This window comes from Perca fluviatilis, chromosome 2 (genome assembly GCF_010015445.1).
Source record: "Perca fluviatilis chromosome 2, GENO_Pfluv_1.0, whole genome shotgun sequence".
NCBI lineage: Eukaryota > Metazoa > Chordata > Actinopteri > Perciformes > Percidae > Perca > Perca fluviatilis.
The window spans coordinates 25,782,904-25,800,032 of record NC_053113.1 but is presented as its reverse complement, the minus strand read 5'-3'; the positions used below and the strand labels follow the sequence as shown (position 1 = coordinate 25,800,032).

General features: G+C 40.2%; 1 protein-coding gene across 6 annotated transcripts in view; it reads left to right on the top strand.

The window, feature by feature from the left end:
- Window positions 1–17,129, top strand: part of LOC120546637 (SPHK1 interactor, AKAP domain containing) — a 133,250-nt gene that overhangs the window by 89,520 nt on the left and 26,601 nt on the right. For 3 of the 6 annotated variants that reach the window (XM_039781734.1, XM_039781743.1, XM_039781770.1), the window contains 2 exons: window positions 12,739–12,841; window positions 14,231–14,341. In XM_039781734.1, the coding sequence (XP_039637668.1) occupies window positions 12,739–12,841; window positions 14,231–14,341 (214 nt within the window). Of the gene's footprint in view, window positions 1–9,933; window positions 10,295–11,072; window positions 11,163–12,738; window positions 12,842–14,230; window positions 14,342–17,129 lie in introns of those variants that run through there. The other 3 variants (XM_039781724.1, XM_039781761.1, XM_039781752.1) reach the window with 3 other exon arrangements.

Below are 17,129 nucleotides of genomic sequence, written 5' to 3'. Positions count from 1 at the left end.
CACAGTTTCTTAGTAAAACCAAAATTAATTAAACTGCCTTGTTTTCTTTTGCCATGGCTATATGATGCTTACTGCAGAATGGATTTCAAGGACTTTGCGCACCGATTAATGGCCTCCAATGTTTATATTTTTTCTACGAATCTTTGAGTTAACATGTAGCCTACTAAACATGAGTTGGATTTGCACCGCAGCGCCGCCATGCCTTGATGCTCATAACAAGAATAACATGTATAGTTTTCTTTATTGAAGTGAATTGGGTTTAAATCACCATCACGCATGAATTATATTTTTGCAGTTTTACACATTATAATCCACGATGATCACATTACACAAAACTGAAATTGCACGTCAAAATGACACATTGTCAATATTTTTAGAGACCCCCCAAAATTTCACAAATCACGTTTTCAGGGGAGCCCATGTCTTATTAAGGGGAGCCGAGCTCCCCCTAGCTCCCCCGTAATTCGCACCCTGCCCTCAAGTGATGTTGCTTGAGTCATTGTTGATTGGAGCTGAAGACTACAAATTTGAAAATAAAAAATCTGTTGTTGTGGAGTCAGAAAGAAGTGAGCTTACCAGACCTCCGCTTAAGGCTAGCAGCTCAAGGCTACATTAGTTAGCTACAGACTGAACTGTATGTGGTCAAGTTGCATTGTGGGTAATGTAGGCGCCAGTTTTGACTAGGAAGAACGATGCATGGAATAAAATCTGACAACTATCCTTAATCAGTGAAGTACTCATTCAATGCCAGATTGGTTTACAGACAAAAGTAGTATGTCTCCGTAGTTGATTTGTTAATTTTTAACATGGGCAGCGATTTACTCGCGACTAGAGAACCGCCTCATGAATGACCTCCATAGTTTAGAGATTAAGAGCATATTATAATATTATAGATCCAAGACAGGGTGGGACTCAAAGAAAAAGTAGCAATTACAAATCCGTCGATATGCACAGCAAAGTATATGGCTACAGGCTACTGATATTTTACAGACATGGTCGGGGTCATAGACTTGCACAAGCCTCAGTCAGATAAAGGATCAATGAGTGAGGCAGACTAGACTTAAACATATTCAATTAATGAACCTGTCTGCCCCTGCACTTTCTCTGCTACGAGGGAATGGAGAGGTTTAAAAAGCATTGACACTCCCCACGAAATGTTCAACAATGCAGCAGAGCCAGGAGCTGTCACACAACCACTTCCCTTACACAGAACGAACTGGAATCTAGACAATAAATATAGAAAAACTCACAGTCAACTCCAAAATTGTATGAAGGTGAATACAGGATCATGATTAATATACAAAAACATTAACACAGCAAAACAGTCCGCAGAAATATCTCTGGAGACATTTATTATGCTGTTAGAGTCTCTATAAAAGTTTTTCTCTCTCAGTACAGATGGAGAGGTTTTTCCAAAAATGAAGTGAATGACACAAATTTCATAATGAAACTGAGAGTAATAGCAGTTTTGATGAGCAGGCACCAAAGCTGAATAAGAACAAAAAAAAGGTATTTATTTTATTTTTATATTTTTCTGTAGGCCTATGTACACTGAAAAGAGAACCAACACTCTAATAATCAGTGATTTCACTGTCCATCAATAACTTTTCGTGGGATTATAATGATCAGGTCCAGTAATCATAGGTTTCCATTATGATGAGAGCACATGTGGATAGGAAGATGGATGGAAAGGTTAAACATAAACATATCTGGAGGGCGCCTGGCTATCTCACCTGGTAGAGTAGGTGTGCATGTATAGAGGTTTACTCCTCAACACAGCGGACATGCGGCCCTTTGTTGCATGTCGTTCTCCCTCTCTCTCCCGTTTTATGTCTTCAGCTGTCCTATATAAATAAAGACCTAAAATGCCCAAAAAATAATAAAAAAAAACATCTGGAATAACTGAGGAGAGTGCTAGCTATGATCACTCTGATTAACAAAGTCATTACCTCTAATTACTTCCAAGAAAAGACTGTGAGTCAGTAAATACTAATTCCTTTTCACAGCTAACTTGCACTGTCCAGTTGACATGTATGTGTGTGTGTCTCATGAGTTTTTTTGTTTTTTTTTAGTTTGACTAGATAGCTAGAGTCCTCGGCTGGTTCTATCTTTCTATGCCCTATGATTCAAGCAAGTCACCCAGAGGCGTAGTACTGAGACACAGCCTCATGATGTGGTAAGAGGGAGAAGCTATGCAACCTGCCTACAGGTCCAGGCTAAAGCTCCATGCCAAAATGGTCTGCTCAAACCACAGAGGAAAATGTATCTTTAATGATACAATCCTTAAACCTTCCATAACTGATTTTTTTGGCCACTTTGGGGAAAAAAGTTCAACATTCACACGCTTTACTTTTAAGTTGCTATAATGAACGTGTTAGCAAACAGTTGCTGATTTACACATATAACAGGGAGCAACGTTATTCATTTGAGTTTCTGTCCACCTGAAGAATTCAAATTCAATATTCACTCTCTTTTAGCTCTGTTTTTGGTCTCTACCAACTCCTGAGGGAAATATCTGCCTCTATAGCTGTAATTGCTTGACCAACTACTGTAGTCTGTAACTTGGTCTGCTCTTTGGTACTGAGCAGGTAGAGTACAGAAAGTTTTAGAGCTTTTTCACTGTAAACAGCAGCCTGCTGCAGCCGTTGTTTTCACATTGCCCCTTCATACATAAAACATGGATTCTATCTGCTTTAAGATGTCAGTCCTGGTTGATTTGGTAACACCCATGATTGTGACTCTGCCACTAACAAAACACTATATACAGTAAAAAGGTAATTACAGGAGGAATAAATGGGATGTATAGATACATTGAATCAGAGCTGGACTGGGGTAAAACAAAATATCAGCCCTGGACTTTTGGAACTAGACCAGCCCACCACAATCAGCTGGACACCACCGGTCCTTGCACTCCCCTTCAACACACGTACCAGCCCCTAATACTGCCACTTAGCCGAGCGGTCAGTGAAAAAGTGTACTCACTGAGTCGGAAAGGCTGCCTGGCTCTTGATGGCAAGATGGCTAAAGGTTGAGGGTGGGAGCATGGTGTCATCAAGATGCCTTGTATAGTAAACAAGTACAAGTACAAGTACAACAAGTAAACAAGTCTGTAAGTTGAGCTGAAGCTGCATTTTGTACACAGTATGCAACTTGTGTTATGACGTTAGTGGAATGTGGATAAAGCTAAAAGAAATAAAAAGCATTTGACTGCCGTGCAGCACATGCAGCCCAAACAAATAGGCCGGCCAACCGGGAAATCTCCCAGTACTCCCGATAACCAATCCATGGCTGCATTGAATTGCTATAGCTGAAAAAAATGTTTTTATCAAAAACATGATTTAATTTCATGAAAATCCATGAAAAGGTTTAAAAGCTTTGAGTGCTCAGTTAACAAAATTAGGCTTCATTTATTTTATTTTACCGAATCATTTACAGCTATTTAACATCTTGAAAATAGGTGTCAATTTGAAAAGTATTTTTCATTCAAATTCTTATATACAGTAAATGTGGGTGGGTTGAGACCCCGTCTTTCCTACTTCTCCACACTTCCTGACTGAGGCAAATTGTGGCTTAACATCAAGCCAGTCAATGCTTCACTTAATGCCAGCCAGAAGACAGGATTGTTTTTATCAAGCCAGTCAATGCTTCACTTAATGCCAGCCAGAAGACAGGATTGTTTTTATCATCCTATAACGTAAACTTCGGTTGGTTTTATCCTCATGCACTCAACTTTTCAGGCTGCAGTAACCTTTGAATATCAGTTTTTCTTGACTATCCAAATTTGCTTGTTTCAGACTCTCTTGGCAGAATTTGGCGAATTGGCTCAACAGCTTATCCATCACTGTGAATAGACACTATATAAAAATAATATCAGTTTAATGTGTTTAATCTATTATTTCATTTAATTGTTAAAATCTAATTTAATAGTTTATTGATGAAATGTCATCAGAATACTGCCCCTCTTTACTTGACTACACAACAATATGGGTAAGAATGTAAAGCTCGGGTTATTTTTTTCTGGAATGACGGAATGTGAACTAGACATCAAAGCAGAGCTACAAGAAGTCCATGAACTCCAGGTAGAATTACATGCTCTCTGACTGCCAAGCTAACCGACTTATTTTCATTTTAACGAGACCTCTTTACTTATTTACAGACTGAACCTTCTCTGTGAACTTACAATGCCCCCAGCTGCAAGGTTGAACCCTTTGCACTTTTGATTCTATAATTATCTCTTCACGTCACAAGCGCTCAGGTTCATTATCTTCTCCTATACCTCGCTTTCCTCCCCTCACGTACCTTGTTTTTGTTTTGTAGTTGGTAGCTGAATTAAAAATAGCCCAACTGAGACAGGGATTTTGGCACTGAGAGAGCCTGTACTCCAGCTGATTCTTTTTTTCTCCCAGCTCCCTCAGATGTCTCCTCTCTGCTGATGAGAGAAGTCTGAGCTTTCATCCCTACTTTACTTGTTCTTCCATCTTTTTATTTTAAGAACATGCAATGGATTAGTTCCCCCTCTGAAAAAGCCTTTGGATTAAGATGTGTGGAGGGCAACAGAGAGGGTGATGAAAAAGAAGAAGAAAGAGGAAGAGCAGGACATGATAAGGAGAACAAAAGTAAGAGGAAGTTGTTTGAAGAGCAAAAGTGGGGAAACACTGAAGGAGTCCAAGGAGGAAACACATGCTTCATATTTTGTCTATGTGTGTAGCACTAAACATCAGTGAAGTTTGACTCCTGTTGGTGTTTGGTATTAAACATCTATGCATCTTCATTTGCGATAGTTTGTGTAGTATATTTTCTTGGTAAGCTGGTCGTTTATTGTCCGTCTGGCGGCTCCTTTGAAAAATAATCAACAACTGTCTTGATGTTGCCATGCAACTGTTTACAGCTGTTTCAAACCAGTTAGGACCTGACGACTTTTTGCTGGAATGCATACTGAGCCTAAATGCATGAATGCAACGCAGAGTAGAGCTGTCATGGGACTTTTACTTTCTGTTAAAAGGCTAGAAGAAGTTGCTAGTATGGGCTGAACTCCTTTGTGAGCTGTCAAGGTCTGTTGCTCTGTAGTCTCGCTTTGCCAGACCTTCCTCCACAGCGCTGCGGAGGAGGGTCTGGCTAGTCCACACAGCATTCCGGGATGGGAGAAAAACAAAGCTCTGGTTTATTGGCATTTCTTTAAACCAATCACAATTGTCTTGGGCGGTGCTAGGCATCAGGAAAAGCTGCGGTGCCGCTGCAAAATAGCCTCGGGAAGGAACTTGTTTTGGTGGAACGTGTACGTTCAAAATTTGTTTTAGTCGTGCAACAGAAAACTCAGATTGGTAAAATAGTCTAGTTAGCTGTCTGGATTTACCTTGTAGAGATCTGAGAAAAAATTAACCATAGCCGTCATAAATCGACTGGAGTTTAAAATGCCAACACAAAGGAAGCCCAAGGCAACGGATATCCGGCCTAAATGAGTGAAATCTGGCAGAATTTCCGTCGGCCACGGAGCAATCCCGGAAGTGGAACGTCAAGGATATAGACTAGTTGATCTGTCACACACACCTGTTAGTGATGACATCCCATTGTGACCCCATTTACACCATTGAAATGCAGTCTGTATCTGGATACACTCGAAGATGGGGATAAAAACCTGCCGTTATAGACAGCAGAGAGACACAATGAATCAATCAAATGAGGATAGCGGAGCACACGTTCAGACAGTCTGTCCTCAAAGGCATTCATGATGTTGCACTTGGCTGCACACACAAAAAGTGACCAAAGCTGTTGTGTAAAAAAAAAAACAATTGAAGTTGAAACCCTGCTTATTTTCACAGCTCAGCAGACTAGGCCAATCTGCAGAAATTGGCCGTGGTCTTTACATGCTGTTGGATAATTTAACAAGCACTTTATTTAAAGCATACTGTTTGTGTTGGGATTGTGTGTTTAAGTCATACATGTTATATTGCACTATTAAAGTCTGGGTTTATTCTCAAAACACATGCAATAAATTCCATACTTTCAAAGTCAATTAATATTAATGACGATTAAAAGTGCTTAATCTTGTACTGTTGGATGCAAAAAAATACAAATCCAACAGCATAAAATCCAACAGATAATCTTCATGCTCTTATCACTGATCCCACATCTATATTTAGACAGTGCAGGTGATGAAGGGGATTGTGTTGAAATGCTATTTGGGTCATCTTTTAAGGTCACAACAAAAATCTGAGAGGCCATGTGGGTGGTACGTTTCTGTTCTGCCAAAACCAAAATACTTCAGCTCTATACTTCATACTTAATATTTATTCTTGTCTCATACACATGCTTCTACTGAAGTTAGTTATTTGATAAAAATTTCAACCAGTGACATAAGAAAAGTAGGTAAACATACATACATAGGGCGGGGAATCGTTCAAAAGAATTTGATACTGGTACAGATACCAATACCGTGACTATGGCACCAGTTCCTGAATGATACTTTTTTCTATACCAATTTTATAAAATCTATTTCAACAAAAAGAAATTACAACATTACACATTATGGCAAAACTATTTTTATATATTTTTCAGCTCCTACTACGTGATCCCCTCTCTGTGGGTAACGTAGAGTTTTTCCTGCGTGCCTCTACGACGTGTAACGTTAGACAGGAGAAGCATGCTGCATGTTTATTGGCTCTCTGACGCTGATGAGATTTACTGCTTAGGTATGAAATTTGGTATTGAATGACGAGGCATTTTTCAATACTCGATACTAAGGAGGCAATTTGGTCGGTGCCTAAAGAGTATCAAATTCAGTACCCAGCCCTATACATAAGTAACCTATCGCAACGACAATGACGGTGGAATGATGGTCCATGAAAAAATTCTTTACTGTCACATCATTTTTCATATACAGTATATAACATATGGCATTTTATACATGTTTTTGTGTTTAGAATGTGTCATAAATATTTTAGCATTGCCCAATGCTGCAAATATATGCAAGTGTGCCCACGTTCCAGCTATGTCATACACATACAGTTGTTTACTGAAAGGGAACATCCCGTCAATGTTCTCGCATTCAAAGTGGTTTTACTATTTACATTTATACAGAGAGTAAAAGAGGGGGATGTCACTCTATTCAGTTTGTCTGAGAAGGGTTCTCAGACAAACTGTAGCTTCTGAGGATTGAAAATAGGGATCATTCAGTGTGTTGTGTACATACTGCATTTGTTGTTTACACTGATGCAAGTCTGGCTTTGTTGGTTCTGAAGCTTTTCCCCCTGATGATAGTTTGATTTGTTTTGGTGTGATAATCTGTAGCTTATTTTTTTAAATGTTAAAACAGGTATTTGTTTTATCATTAGGTTCATGTTTAATAATTCATTTTGCTTCCTTAGCACACCTCATTGCAATTATTTCTTTTAAAGAAAATATTCAGCTGGCAAAACTGATTTCCTCAACTGAGAAGCATGAAACTAGATGGGGCTTTAACAGTTGGTGAAAAATGCTGGCCCCCTGCCTAGAGAGCTGAAGGTCACGACTTAGTCATCTTAGTTTGTTATACAACATAGCTAATACTCTCAATACTCTATTTCTGCTGCTAAGGTGATGGAGATAACATCTGTCTCAAGTGACAATTGGAAATCAGGAGTGTGTGTGTGTGTGTGTGTGTGTGTGTGTGTGTGTGTGTGTGTGTGTGTGTGTGTGTGTGTGTGTGTGTGTGTGTGTGTGTGCGTGTGTGTGTGTGTGTGTGTGTGTGTGTGTGTGTGTGTGTGTGTGTGTGTGTGCGCGTGCGCGCAGGTGCGCTCACTGGTGCGCTCGCTGGTGTGTGGCCCTAATTAGCCTACCGCTCCTGATCTTAACTGACTTCCACTCAAGTGTCCTGTAGAGGCACAAGGTGACGTCTTTCTTTCTTACAATTGGGCCTCCGGCTCCGCTGCCCCGTGCCAGCAGCCTTTGATAGGATCGCTCTCGGTTAGATCAGCTGAGGCTACGTCACCTTTACCTGGCCAAAGGCCTGCACAGATGGTCTGTTCCTGAGGGGGCATTATTTGTCACTAAAAATACACAGTAAGAACATACACAGAATATCTGTCATATGCTAAAGTAATTATGTAAGAATGATTTTATTTATAGCATGTGATTTGAATCTTTGCATTCCTAATATTTTAGCTCAGAGGAATGCCGGTGAAATGATGTATGCTGTTTCTTTTAAAATATCAAAAAATGACATTTTTTGCGAGGGTTGTCATTAAAGTTATTCATTATTAGTATTATTACATATTATTATATATTTGGACACAATTTTTCATTTGCACAATCAACGATAATTAAAAACTAGTTAGCTGGCTTGATTACAAAAATATAACATACAACTTTAGAGCTGCAATATTCGGAAAAAAATGGGTCATTGTGACTATGTCTCATATCCGAGTTAGTGACGAACTCACAGAAATTAATTTTTTTACAAACAGAGCAGCTCCCCTCAGCCCTATGGAGTGCTTTAGCTTCTTTAAGCTCATTGATATATTTTGGTTCACTGTCACAGCTCTCATCAACCTTGTTTACAGGCGCAGCTGGCAGCAAACAAGCTCTGATGAACTGTACGCTACATGCCCAGCACCAAACAGCACACAGACAACATTAGCAACTAGCTGGTGAACATAGTGGAACACTTAGCAGTTTAAGAGTCACATATTTTCCTCAGGAGTTGGTGAAGGCAAAAACAGAGCTAAAAGGGAGTGAATGTTAGACTTACCTGAAACACCTACCAACTCGCCATATCAACTTTAAGGTGAATAAATGTCACAGTTGTGTTTACAGCTTGTTGTGCTGCCCCCAGGTGGCCAAAAAATAAATGTATGCAGTTGTAAGTAATCAAATAAGTCCAGATAGTATTCGTATAAAACACAATATTATAAACGCATCACAAATTACTAAACAACTAGAGCCTGATGAATACTCTCTCTAATTTGATCTTATCACATATATCGTTTTAATGTATGTCAGCTGGCAAGCAACAACAAATTGCCGTAATATAGAAACAGTGATACAATTTCATAGTCTGTCCACTAGAAAATTATCTTATGACAAAGTTTAAGGCATCATAATCTAAAATGTTTGGTAATGTTGATGTGGCTGATCATTAGGCCCTTCTGAAGTACCTCAAGAATCCAGTACCAGCTAGGCTCTGTAAACAACATTAATTATTTTCCAATGTGTTAAAAAGCCTTATCACTGTCACTCTTCAGACAGTTACCACAGGACAATGTGACTGAACATTCAAATCCACTCTCTGTAATTATACACAGGAAGATACACTGAAGACGTTGATATTTCCATGGGGACTGCTCAGTGAATAAGTCTCTAAGTTTATTCCCTATGGCTTGGTCACACATAGGCCAACAGTAATAGCATGCGCACATCTGCTTTTGCTGTTTGCTTGAAAATAAGCACTTGAAATGTGTTCAGGGATGTCGGTTTTTGTGTGCTTATTGAGGGCAAAAGGCAGGTTAACCATAAAATCTGCTGACCTTGTGTTGTAACAAGAGGTAGAGCACCTACCTTAACAATTGGGGAAATTCTCATGCAGCTGAAAGTTTGAATGATATCTGATACTAGAGTGTCCTTCTGTCGTATTAAAGCCTGTGTCTCTTCTCTATAGATCAATCATTTGTTTCAGATGTGATGGAGATATTTAGTTACTATTTATTTAGCCTTTATTAATTCCTAATGCCACTGTTGTTGCTGCTGTTATCAATCAATCAGTTTATGGAGAGAGTTAGTACTACTTTCTCCATTTTCAGTGTTAATTAGCCTTCAGGAAGCACGTACTGTAAGTAGTTAACTTGGGTTCATATTTAGTGTATTGGTAGCAAAACAACTACGTACTTGTGCGCTTGCGTCCGTGCGTTGACACGTGCGCGTAATGTCCATATTACTGCCCTTGTCTGCGTCGTGCAGCTCATTACGTTTTGATCCATGCGGGGCTCCTGCGCCTGCACTCGGCACTTGGCGGAGAGACGCGCAGGGCAGGCAGTGGTGTGCTGCTACTGCTGCTGCTGCTGCTGCTGCTGCTACCGTGAGGCTCAGTTCACCACAGTCCTTCTCCAGTCACGGTAAAACAGTTAGGGATTCCTTCAGTGTTCGGCCGGGGATGCGCATCTGGACCCGAGTGTCCCGGGAACAATTACGCATCGAGGCGCTGCGCTCTCCCTGTCTCTGTCTCCCAGCCCTCACAGACGAAATAATCGCACCGGTTGAGGACAGTTTGGCTATTTGTTTTTGACAGAATGGCAGGCGCAGATTGCCTTCTGAAAACGCCGAGGTAAGAGGCTGTTTATTATCCCGGGATTTAAAAAAAAATATCAATGGTCATAGGCGCATATTCCCAAACGAAATCAACATAATGTTTTAGGCACTTCAGTTGTACGTCTGGTATTCAGAAGCGAACATCTACTTTTTGTTAAATCTAGCTATACTGCCCCTCCAATATTCTCCTATAACATTTCACATGTGGATTCGCTGTTTTAGCAGGCTTTTGAAATAGCCTATAGTAATTTAGATAATTGTACAAAAGCACTGATGTGAGTGTGATGTTTGATGTTGTATTGAATCAAAGCGTAGTGATCTTTTGACTGTGCAAAGTGTCAGCTTGTGTTTAGTGTTGGAAAAAGGCGCACCAACATCCACGCAGTGTTGCAGCAAAGCCGCTTTCACAGTCGACTGTCAGTGTTTGCAATAAACACGATGCTTCATCTTGCCTGTCCTGAATAATAGAAATGTGTGGCAATGAAGAAAAGTGCACAACAGTCGCGTTTAAAATTTAAATGCTGTTTGTTTAAAAAAATAAAAAAGCTTTAGTCCTCTGTCTATTTTTCCTCCGAGCTAAAATGGAAGGTTTCTGCAGCTACAGGACCTAAACCTGCCACATTGCTTATTTTGTGCAGTTAAACTCTTTCCAAAGCAGTGAAATCCGAAGGCTTGTACCAAAAGTGCCTGCACCACTCAGCTGGCACAATGCTTTCACAGTAAATTACAACAGTGGACCGGGGGCAGTCCTTGAAAGCCAGATATTCCAGGGGTTAATTGTGTCCTCCACACAGGCGGATGTCTGCTGGGTACCTGGGACCTGGGAGCCCCGGGAGCACCAGAACGCACCAATCTGTCAATCATCACCGTGTCGTGATGGAAAGGTCGTTAAGCAGCAATGATTAGAAGGGAGGTCGTGCATGACGAATCTTATACCGCTGGTCTTCAATTTATGCAGAAATAATTCACCATTAGCATGAACTCCACCGACAGACCAGTAGGCTATATGCTGTTTTTTTTTCTCGTTTTTTTTTCATTTTCATATTTTATTTGTTTCCAATATACTGCATGCATCCAACATATTACCTTCAGAATCATTGCCTGTGTGTGTGTGTGTGTGTGTGTGTGTGTGTGTGTGTGTGTGTGTGTGTGTGTGTGTGTGTGTGTGTGTGTGTGTGTGTGTGTGTGTGTGTGTGTGTGTGTTTGTGTTAAAATGTCCCTCCAGGGAGGATGTGTATATATACTGTGCAGTGTCTGAATAGCTGACAGATTGTTGATCTTGTGCCGTGGACACTTAACCTGAAATAAAGGTCTTGGAGAAAGGTCAGTTGATCCCAACAAGCAGAGGGGGAAACACAGATGAAAGCGTGTGTGTCTTGGATGGGTGTTTTGATGTGTGCCTTCCAGATACAGCAGCCTATTGAAAGCAAATTATATCCACTTATCTCCAGCACATTGCTTTTTTGTTCAGTGTCCGGCCAGTTATTTACATCAGTCATGTTCCTTAACTGCAAATAGATACAGTTGTGTGATCCCTTGGGGGCGTTCAAAATGAAATGCTTTTTAATTTGCTTGAAATATGTGGATTACAGAAAAAAACAGCTGCTCTTATTTAAATATGCATCCCTAGCCTCTTTATTTTTCAAAATTGATCCTCATTAATGCAATTCCAAACAAGCTTTGATTTGGCTTATCTCAGTGGAAGCATACACGGAGAATAATGATGCCTTCCTGGGATTTTAAAGTTTGTTATGTTGTGTTTTGGCTCGCCGTAGTCTGATAGACATTCCCATTTGTATAGATTGTTGAAGAATTTTGTCTTATGAATGAAGGTCACTTGTGTTCCTCTGTTATTTTCCCCAATAATCCTCTATTGCCATTGCTGTCAAATTTCATGATTTGGTAGAGGAGCCATGCATTTTTGACACTTAAATGCTTAGATGCATACAGTATAGCCTAATAGCCTTCTGCAAAAACCATGCAGTGGGCTTTACTAGGGGAGTCTGTGTCATGAGTGTGTTTTTGCAGAGAAAGAAAACATCACAGAAAGAAACATTTTAGCAAGTGCTGCAATGGCTTCTCATAAATAATAATATGATTTAAAAAAAGGTCTTGGTATCCAGAGCAACACCTACCATTCTTTGCACTATTCATGAGCATTTCATGACAAATGATTGAGGTGTTACCTAGGCTGTCCTGACGCAGTTTTGCTAGCCTGGGTAATAATAATCTAAGAGAAGGAATTAAGCATTTGGCTCAAAATATTGACATTATTCTCCTGTCCGACGATAGCTGGTTAATTCAATGGACGAGTGCCTCAGCTGTACAGGATGATCAGATGTGACAGGCTACGGGCTGCTCCCACATTACTGATCCCAGACTTTATAAAAATGGAGGTGTTGCACGCTTGACGAGAACTTGCTCTGACAAAGTCAACTCCGTGCCCTTTTTGCCTTGCAGTAACTTCCAGTCGTCTGCCATGTTTGAAGGCTCAGAGGCCGTCGAGGTGGAGGGAGGCAGCACGGAGAGCACCGTGGCCTCGTCCATCAGCGCCTGCAAGAAGGTAAAAAAGGATGGATGTGTACATTTATCTACCTGTGTGTCCCTCTGTCTGTCTGCCGTGTGACCACTCGTCAACTACTTTTTGTCTTCTTTTCTCTGTTCATGTGCCCATGCACCTGTCATCATATCTGCCTCCCCGTTAGTGCAAAGATTTTCATTTCCTCCTCCCAGGGGTGCCTGTCACACCCAGGGGTTGTGCAATAAGAAGAACAGCCAGGCTCTCAGGTCAGCCCAGTAGATTTATCATCCCCCAGTGACAGAGACAGGATGGGAAATAGCACAGATCAGTGGGCTGAGGTGGAGGCTAGATTGAATTTCCTTTCAAATTGTGTGTAGGTCTATTTGTGTGCGTACCTTACGGTGTGTGTGTGTGTGTGTGTGTGTGTGTGTGTGTGTGTGTGTGTGTGTGTGTGTGTGTGTGTGTGTGTGTGTGTGTGTGTGTGTGTGTGTGTGGGCTCACTGGTGTGTGGTCCCTAATTAGCCTACCGCTCCTGATCTTAACTGACTTCCACTCAAGTGTCCTGTAGAGGCACAAGGTGACGTCTTTCTTTCTTACAATTGGGCCTCCGGCTCCGCTGCCCCGTGCCAGCAGCCTTTGATAGGATCGCTCTCGGTTAGATCAGCTGAGGCTACGTCACCTTTACCTGGCCAAAGGCCTGCACAGATGGTCTGTTCCTGAGGGGGCATTATTTGTCACTAAAAATACACAGTGAGAAGTGAGAACACACACGTAATATCTGTCATATGTCAAAGTAATTATGTAAGAATGATTTTATTTATAGCATGTGATTTGAATCTTTTATCTGCTGAACATATGTGGTGCAAACAGTCTTTCCCCCCCCTGCTTTTACAAATAAATATAAATATACCATATGGTCAAACCCTAGTACTGTGATAAGCATCAAGTGAATCTCTTATTTTACCCTTGTAAATAAATTGGCATTGTAATTAGTTAGTTATTAAAACAGTTAAATCAATAATAAATGACAAATGAGTATGTCAGTCCTGTCATTGACAAAGGCAGCCCAATGGCTGTAGACTTCTTCCTGAAGGCTTCTTTAAAATGTCCCTCCAGGGAGGAGGTATATATATACTGTGCAGTGTCTGATTAGCTGACAGATTGTTGATCTTGTGCTAAGGACACTTATCCTTGAAATGAAGGTCCTGGAGAAAGGTCAATTGATCCCAACAACCAGAGGGGGAAACGCAGATGAGTGTGTGTGTGTGTGTGTGTGTGTGTGTGTGTGTGTGTGTGTGTGTGTGTGTGTGTGTGTGTGTGTGTGTGTGTGTGTGTGTGTGTGTGTGTGTGTGTGTGTGTGTCATATGTCATATGCTCAATGTGTGTCTCTGTTCTACTCTAGCTGAGCATGGGTTTATCTGTGTGCTGTAGGTGCTGTGCAGTAACAGTATGCTGGACTCGTCGGAGTACTGGCTGAGGAATGAGAAAGCTCTCTGCAGACTCGGCCTGCTGGACGACGACACGGAGGGCAGCTGCACCATGGTGAGTAGCATACTGTGGGTGATGAAACATTCGCACCCTTTTGGCCACAAAGATGGAGCAAGTCATCTCTAGTGTAGCGTCTCAAAGCTGTAGCAGGAGTCATGTTTGTTTGTAACCTCAAATGACAGCGAGGTGACAGTTTGAATTTGAAGATAAAAATGATGTGACATCTAAAAACAGCACTTTCTTCAATATGCTTTCTGTGAGTGGCTTCTGGGCATGGAGATGTTTGGTGAAAAGGTTTTTGCAGCAGGTGGTTGGTTCTCCCTTGCTGATGTTTAGTAGACAGTTCTTTTTCTTGAGGTTTGGTAAGTCACTTTATATATGAACATTGACAAAACGTGTTGAGAAAATGGACCTGATTTAGGCTAATAAAACCAAGTTGTGCAACTGTAAGATATTGCTCATCTTTACCTTTTCCTTTAGAAATAATTTAGAAAATCTAACAATTGAATGATAATTTTGCTCTGTTAACATGCACTATTCTTGTTGTAAACTGACAATACTTTAGTAGAAAGAGACAACCCAACCAGCAATGCAGAAGTCAGAAACCAACATTTTGAGACAAATAACTGAAGATTTTTTGAAATTTGTGATTGACCAGTATTTGCTGGTCAATCACAAAAGAAGTAAAGCCTTTTTTAACTGTACTTATTATGCATCAGCAGATTTTGCAAGAAGTTACTGGCAGAGCTGGAGTTGATGATATTTATAAATATACCTGAACACCTACGACAGACTTTAAACCTTCAACAAGAGAGGGCAGTGACATCCTTGTATAAAGTCTTAAAGTGCTTTCCTCATGGGGTTTGATGGAAGGGAAATATCAACTTAAATAACTCATCAACGATGTTTCTGATGTTGTCAGTCTATGAAGATGCTGAATTTTGTACAATTGTTCCTCTCGCTGAGACGTGTTGGCATTGTTGCCGGTTCTGTGAATGAAAGAAAGATTTAGTTTGTGTTTTGCATTCTTGAAAGTGAGTTGAATTTTATTTGCATGGAAAACCAATTTGTATAATATAATTTCTCACAATCTCTTTGCTGCTTTCAATATACCAGAGGATTTTCTTTGAGTAGATGTTATAAACTATGCAATTTCATTTTTTGGTGCAATTTCAAGTTGGTTTTGACATTTCTGTTGTGCTGATTTTGTCAAAAAAAAACAAAAAACTATCATCTCTACTGTAACAAGAACTCTCGAGGTTTGACTCTTACCTCTGAATATGAGAAGGACACTCTCGCTGGACTCTAAGTCCTCTGTCTGCTCTACTCTGCTCTCTGGACTTTCAGCATGACAGGCATGTCAACTCCAATAACTGTACACATTTGTTCTTGTGGTTGTTAATGAGCCATTTTTCAGGCTCTCCTTGCCTTCTGTTCAGTGCATACTGGGATAGATTTAGCAGAGATACAAATCTTGAAACACCATGACTAAATTATAATTGTTATTTGAGCTGACATGGAGGGGCTGACTCTTTCCCATCCTGCAATCAGATTTTATGATTCAAGCTTCTGAGTCTATTTCTGTAACTATTAAGTTGCTATTTATAGTTTTTAATCATGGTGTTTTTTAGTCTTTATAACACTAATCTGCACAATTTGCCAAAACTCTTTTAGCTTGCAGCAATCATTACACATTTTCATTCTTTACATGTTGTCATACGTCAAAACAGTTAGTAAGGAATATGCACAGTTTGAGGCAAGAAGTGGGAAATGACACAGAAATATGCTATAAATATGTATATGAAATGAAGAAGGGTGATAATTGTCAACACAAATTACTCATCTATTTTTCCCCTGAACAGTTTTTGCAGAATTTGATGTTTAGCGAGGATATTCAGTACGTGCTTGGATTATTAAGGGCATTGTTGGTTGTTTAGGCAAGGACGTGGGAAAATGCATCAAGAAAGAAAGCAAAAAAAGAGAAAGACTTTTAGCTGCAGAGGACACACATGCTTAATCCTCTCTGTCGCCTAATTCAAATGTGTCACCTTTGATCACTCACTTATTGTAAATTGCAAGTTAAGCATGACTTGCATTCAGGATGTACATCTGTCAGTGGCTCAGAGGCAGGCTCTCAAAACAGCCGCTTGATTTCCTAAAGTGTATCAATTCAGTTTCACAACAGACATGGACCTATATTAACTGCATCAACACTGTAAATAAAATATATGAACGCTGCATCAAGCCCTGGATTTTGTTTTCATAGAAGATAAGGTTCTGTTCAAGATCCTTACTGTAGATGGGCCACATTAAAGAGAAATGCATAATCTGCTCTCTCTGATAATATCGTCTGAAATGTAGGATTTAAAAAAAATGAATAACATGATCACCCACGCTTCAGTGATAATAATAATCAGTCTGAATGTAATTCCCTCAGGGGTGTAATCAGTTCTCTCACCTTTGGTTGCAAAATACCTCCTATGATTACCTCTTTGCCATTTCTTGGACTTTTCTGAAATGATACCTCTAGACTTTAAGCAGCACTATCCTTGACCTACATCTCACTGATCAGAGCCTCAGCTTAGTGATCCAGGTTTAATCACAAGAGCAGTGGGGTCAGTCTCACAGATCTGGATGAAGTCTGGTCCTAAATGAAATTCCCACGGAGAGATACAGAAACACATAGTGATCGGTGGTGTCTACCTGATACACAGGTATACGTAGTATACCCAATAAGAAATCTCTAGGATTTCCATATGCCCACTTAAAATATGCAATGATAGGCAACAACATATTTTTGTGACAGAACTTCCACCTCAGATATTTGTATTCACAAATACTA